Here is a 6,368-nt window from a genome sequence, read left to right as displayed (position 1 = left end):
ACAACTACATCCTCGGACATAGCGCCAATGTTTTATCCCTAGTGGCAACATCACAACACAACCTTAGAACTTTCTCGTCACTCGTCCTGGTGTCAATGCAGGCATGAACCCACTATCGAGCATAAATACTCCCTCTTGGAGTTAAAAGCAAAAACTTGGCCGAGTCTCTACTAGTAACGGAGAGCATGCAAGATCATAAACAACACATATGTAATAACTTGATAATTAACATAACATGGTATTCTCTATCCATCGGATCCCGACAAACACAACATAGAGTATTACGGATAGATGATCTTGATCATGTTAGGCAGCTCACAAGATCCAACAATGAAGCACAATGAGGAGAAGACAACCATCTAGCTACTGCTATGGACCCATAGTCCAGGGGTGAACTACTCACTCATCACTCCGGAGGCGACCATGGCGGTGTAGAGTCCTCCGGGAGATGAATCCCCTCTCCGGCAGGGTGCCGGAGGAGATCTCCGTAATCCCCCGAGATGGGATCGGCGGCGGCGGCGTCTCGCAAGGTTTTCCGTATCGTGGTTTTTCGCCTCAGGGGTTTTGCGACGGAGGCTTTAAGTAGGCGGAAGGGCGAGTCGGGGGCTAACGAGGGGCCCACACCACAGGCGGCGCGGCCCCCTTGGCCGCGCCGCCATGTGGTGTCGCCACCTCGTGGCCCCACTTCGTATGCTCTTCGGTCTTCCGGAAGGTTCGTGGCAAAATAGGCCCCCGGGTCTTCGTTTCGTCCAATTCCGAGAATATTTCGTTACTAGGATTTCGAAACCAAAAACAGCAGAAAACGAGAACCGGCACTTCGGCATCTTGTTAATAGGTTAGTTCCAGAAAATGCACGAATATGACATAAAGTGTGCATAAAACATGTAGGTATCATCAATAATATGGCATAGAACATAAGAAATTATCGATACGTCGGAGACGTATCAGCGGCAGTCGGGTCGTGGTGGTCTGGGACAACGTGCATGGCGGCGCCGCAACGGCGCGGTGGTGGCGTCTAGGTTCCTAATGGCCTAGATCTAGGCCCTGCGGGCTCCATATGTGCATGGGCGGTCGGCTGGTTCACACCATTGGCACCCCTAGAGTTGGTTGCAGTGGTGCGACGATGAGCAGGAGTGTAGCGGACGGGATGTCCTACATGTTACGGCGTGGTAGCGGGGATTTTACGGGCCTAAGTTGGGCTTGGCCAGGCCGATGGGCCTGGTGTGTCCCTGTTGTTGCGTCCGATCAACACCCGCCGATGGTGGTAGAGGGAGCCCTCCAGGCAGTTGTTATGTTGTCGCTCTCCGGTTCTAACCCTTCTACCTCCTCCGAATCGTAGGTCATACACTAGACCTCGCTACACGGGCGCGAGTTCGCGGATGCTGGGGTGACGACCCCATAAGGTGGACCGCACGGGCGGGTCAATGGTAGGCGACGTAGCAGTGGTGATGGCCTATCTTGGAGCCATGGGGGTGGTGAGGAGTCGGCGTCGGGGGCTCCTGGTGTTGGTGGCGTATCGGCATGGTCAGCACGCAGATCGCGTGGTAGAAGCTCAGCTCGGGGTTGCCTAGTAGTGTGAGGTGCAAGGTGTGGTGAGGGTTTTTTCGGGCGAACCTAGCGCTCCGGCGCCAACGATGACAACGTGTGCGGGTGTCATGACTCTCCTAAGGACGTCGTTGTGGCTACCCTCTCCGCATTCGAGCTCCGGGTGAAAACCCTAGAACCCTGTGGTCTTGGCGATGGCGGCGCTTGTTGCGTCGTTACCTCCTTAGGGGTGTTGTCATGGAGCTCAGGTCTCCTTAGTCTCTCGACGCCTTTGGTAGCAAGCTCGATGTTTCTTAGTTTTTTTTGTTTATCTTTGATAGGCTTGTGAGAGAAATTCCTCGTCACTATGTATCGGTTATTTCTGTTGGGACGTTTGGTTTTATTTATATAAAGCGAATGAAAGACTGTTTCCACAAGTTATTATATACTTCATCATGTCTCTTTTAATTTGAGTCAATAAGAAAGACCGGAGAGAGGAAATAGAAGCCTAGCGCCCTAGGAAAGGAGGGGAAATTTCGCAAAAAAAAAAAGGAAAGGAGGGGAAAAGCTCAAAGATCACTGCTCCGAAAATTGGCGGCACAATTCTTGGGGGATCCGCTCCACGTTTTCGAAATTTGAAAGCCGCGGCCGAAATTGGCGGCACAAGTTGTTGGATTCAAGTTCAACAAACCCTCCTTCCATTCCCCTCCTCTCAGCGGTCTTGTGCATTCCTTCTTCTGGCAAGAAAAATAGATCTAACCGGAGAGAACACCAAGAAAGAGGAAAGAAATGGCCGAGGTGAATTCGTACGAGGAGCTGCGCAGGAAGCAGGTGGAGGAGAACAAGCGGAAGCTGGAAGAGTTCGGCCTGCACCATCTCTCCGCCGCCGTCCGCGAGGCCAGCGCCAAGCCCAAGCCGGTGGTCTGTCAGATCGATGCCGCCCCCCACTCTTCCTTTTTTTCTGGGTCATCCTTTGTCTTCCCTTTGACTAGGACTTGTTTGGTTGGTCTCGCAGAAGCGGAAGGCCCCGCCGCGAGACATCGCCGATCTCGGCCCGCCCCGGCGTTCCGGCCGTATCGCCACCCTCCCGGAGCAGCCCGACTATCGCGACAATGTACGTGCTCCGCAACTAAGGATCCTGTTAGCCGATTACAAGTCAGATCTAATCATACGTTGTAACTGAGGGAGACCGGAAATCAACCCCCGCAAAGCGCACTCCATCCTAAAGATTCCATTTTATTTCGCTGCAAGAAGCTAATACACGAATAACTCTCAGGTAACGCTCGGCACCGTGAAGTCGCAGAAGCAAAAGGAAGTAAAACCTGATCATGCGTACGCCATTTCCAAGGCTGAAGAGCTACAAGATGAGCTAGGCTCCGATCACCCTACCTTTGTCAAGCCCATGACCCAGTCTCTCAGCCCGCTGGTAAGGAGAAACTTCCACTGATCTAATGTTACCATTCCCTCTAAGAGATGATTGATTCTTGGATGTTGATTGGTGGAATATGTGGCAGTACATCCCAGTGCAGTTCAGCATGGAGCATCTCCCGGACCGTGACACGAGACTTGCTTTGGTGGACGAGGAGGAGGAGGAGTTTCGCATCCTCTACCGTCCACACAGTAGCAGCTTCAATGCAGGGTGGAGAGATTTCGCCGAGGACCATGAGCTCGTTGATGGCGATTGTTTGGTGTTTCAGTTGGTCAAGAAGAAATTGTTCAAGGTGAGATTTTTTAGTTGGTCTTCATTGCTATGGAATTTCCGTGGATATCTTTTCTGCTTTTGAGATGACATGATATCATTCTAAAGAAATTCTGAAATTTGGTTGGGAGGCTATGGTGTATCATCCTCATGAAAATAATGATGTGAAGCCTCTGAACTTACACAGGAAAACTGGTCCTCGCATACACAGATAGGAAACTCTGTCTTATTAGTATTTACAACACAAAGAATGAGAACGGGCATGTTTCAATGCCGGTTTTACATGACATCTTGCAGGAAACAAATATATTTCACATGCCGGTTTTACATAACATTTGCAGGAAACAATACAGTTTCTCATCATCCATATTAAATTATTTACTTCAAAACAGATGTAGGAAAGGCTTGTAAGCTCTAGATATCAGTTTTCCTCTTGAGCCTGCCTTATATTTCCATACACCTTCCTGTACCTAGAGGATTCTTTTTTGTAAGGCCTTAGCGTGGTAAAACTTCATGTATGCTGCTAACTGTGCAACCTTTGTCACGTACAAAATTTGCAGGTCTACATATTCAGGGCAAGTTCCTACTATGATAGTGATAATAGTGATGATAGTGACAATTAATGAATCGTCTGTCAGGTACAGTGTTCTTGTCAATTGCCTGCGTTGGTTGAATATCTGATTTACAAAATCTATCCCCATGTGTTTTTGCTGTGTCATATTGGCCAAGTTCACCTAGCAGATACTGCTTACGAGTTATGAACACAATGAATTGTGTTTCCTGCATTGCATTTCGTTGTAGTATCTTACACATGAAAAATAACTGATCTTTCTCCCATTTCTCCTAGTGGTTTTTATTTCATCGTGTGATCAGCAAAATTTCATACTTATTGGCCATGTGGGTTCACAATTGGAGGATCACAATTTATGTATGAAAAGCTAATCTCCTTAGGACGGATGCTTCTTCGTGGCCAGAAATATGTTGCCATTTTATAGGAACATACTGAATCGTGGTTCTGATAGTTTTTTTTTTTTGGCAACAACATAGTTTCTTGGCCATCTGGGTTCTGCTCGTCTTGCCCTTCCAGAGACATCAGTGCTTGAACTGTCTGCTCAACTTTTCTGTATAAACTTGTAGTAGTTGGCATCGGATAAGATACTCATGTTCCTTGAATGCTTAGTTCCGTTTTGCAGACATTTACATGTTAAATATTTCTTTGTATCAACATGAGAGGTACACTCTTGGCTGATGTTGGAAAATTTAGTACATTACTAGCTTTCCATATCAGCTGAACTAGATTGTTTCTAGTGTTTTTTTGTTATTTAATACAAAGACTTATCTCTCTGCTTCTGCATCAAGAGAATGCACACAACAAGCTGTTTCTAGTGTGATCATAACGTATTATTGTGTTTTATCTGAGGGGAACCATGCTACTTCTCTGGTGCTTATTTGTTGATACTGCCATTTTCAGGTGGGATGGTGATTCAGATCTACCCTGAATTGGATCCCCAGCAAGTTGGCAGGTGGATAATGTTCTAAATATTCGCTTCGTAGTCTCCTAGTTTATGACTTCTCCTGAACTTCCACAGTTCAGAAATCTGCACTACCGTCAGGGAGTTAGTTTGTATGTATGGCAAATGCTGTATTCAGTAAACTTGTCATTTAACTGCAAGTCAGTCCTATAGCAACTGCTGACGTTTTGTAAATTTGGTTACGAAGCAGCAAGTGTGCAACCTGGCATGAGATGCCCACGATGATATCGCTTTGATGCGTTCGTTTGATGTCAGTCCATTCCGCTCTGCAATCATGCATCATCTGCGATATGTTTCTGTTTTCTTAGACCAAGATTGTTTCTGTTTTCTCAAGATTTGCTTCGTTTCTCTGATCATTGGTGCATGTGGGCCTTGTGGCCACTTCCAAATGGTGACACACGTCTCGGCAGCTTCAGCTTTCTGGCACCGGAAGTGTTCATCAACGAGTGTAGCTTGAACTGGTTCGAGTCAGACGTGGCCATGTGAGTCCTGAGGAATGGATGATGCACATGCTAGGAGAAGGTAACATGGGCGGCATGTAGACTGTGCACTAGACACATTAGGTGTACTAGTGCACTAGAGACCTAATTAGCACTGCTAATAACCATGGAAAAAACCTGACTTTTATTGCCACAAATATTAATCAGGCATACATCGCAGTTAAAGACAAGGATGTCTCGGGACTTATCATACTATGTCAAGGATATGAGATGAGGTGGTAGCAACTGCCCTCGTGCACATTTTAGTTTGCTAGTAATGATAGGCGAAATCGACTGGCCACACTTAGTATCTAGTAAGGTGGATGATTTTTTAGCGAGATCCAGTAGGGTAGTCAGCGAGAAAGCAGGGAGACATGTGCAAAAAGAAAAGAATTATTAGTGGGGCAGTCAAGATTTTCACGCAAGCTGGGTTTGAGGGACGAACAATGGCATTTGGTAAGTAAATAGGGGCAAGTGTAACACCGCCATAGATTCACTTCAGTAGTAAATATACCTGGTGTCAACACTGCAGGGAAAAAAAAATTCCATGGTCATAGGTGATGCAAATTAGATATCTAGTGCATAGTACACACAATGAAAGAAAAAAAATACATCGAATGGTCGCCTGAGACTGTTTGGAATTTTGGATGATGTTGATTGGGGGAAGGGGTCGACACTGGGACGACTGGGAAGGGGAGGGGGAGGGGGGAGAGAACATGATGTTTCTACATGTTGATGCTACACCCCGTGTGGGCATCCATTCTTTCATTGGCGATGCGCAAATGAAGAATCAAAGATCAGGATATATCTGAAAAGGGGTTAAGAGAAACTAACCCACATAACCAACCTTAATTCTTGGAGCACATATTGGGTGCAAATCCACGGGGAATCATGAGAATAAGGGTTGCAAAAACTATCCAATCTCATGGCTAGCCTATTTATATCAGGGACACCCATGGTTAGGTGTGAAATCTCTCTTAGCCATCTTCTTCGCCGTCTTCACTTGACTCTTAAGCTTGCACCTTCTTTTCCTTGAGTGCAAGATTATTACTCTTCTTGTTCAACTGTCAAGTGTCTGGCATATTCTAGACGGCTTTAAACCATATTTTAATCGGTGGCAAGCAAGGATAAAAC

General features: G+C 46.6%; 1 protein-coding gene across 3 annotated transcripts; it reads left to right on the top strand.

Moving 5' to 3' along the window:
* The first annotated feature begins 2,064 nt into the window (after window positions 1-2,064).
* On the top strand, window positions 2,065-5,014 carry LOC124698506 (B3 domain-containing protein Os06g0194400-like). Of its 3 annotated transcripts, none has more exons than XM_047230989.1 (6): window positions 2,065-2,445; window positions 2,540-2,638; window positions 2,801-2,950; window positions 3,049-3,245; window positions 3,784-3,861; window positions 4,695-5,014. In XM_047230989.1, the coding sequence occupies exons 1-6, from the start codon at window positions 2,314-2,316 to the stop codon at window positions 4,720-4,722; spliced, it is 684 nt and encodes a 227-aa protein (XP_047086945.1). In that variant the 5' UTR covers window positions 2,065-2,313; the 3' UTR covers window positions 4,723-5,014. The 3 variants fall into 3 exon arrangements, with proteins under 3 accessions (XP_047086945.1, XP_047086944.1, XP_047086946.1); XM_047230990.1 differs by having other exon boundaries at window positions 2,068-2,445; window positions 3,039-3,245; XM_047230988.1 differs by lacking the exon at window positions 4,695-5,014 and having other exon boundaries at window positions 3,784-4,060.
* Window positions 5,015-6,368: the final 1,354 nt, after the last annotated feature.

The sequence above is a fragment of the Lolium rigidum genome, chromosome 3 (assembly GCF_022539505.1).
Source record: "Lolium rigidum isolate FL_2022 chromosome 3, APGP_CSIRO_Lrig_0.1, whole genome shotgun sequence".
NCBI lineage: Eukaryota > Viridiplantae > Streptophyta > Magnoliopsida > Poales > Poaceae > Lolium > Lolium rigidum.
The sequence above is the reverse complement of the archived record's forward strand: the minus strand, read 5'-3'. Positions and strand labels throughout refer to the sequence as shown.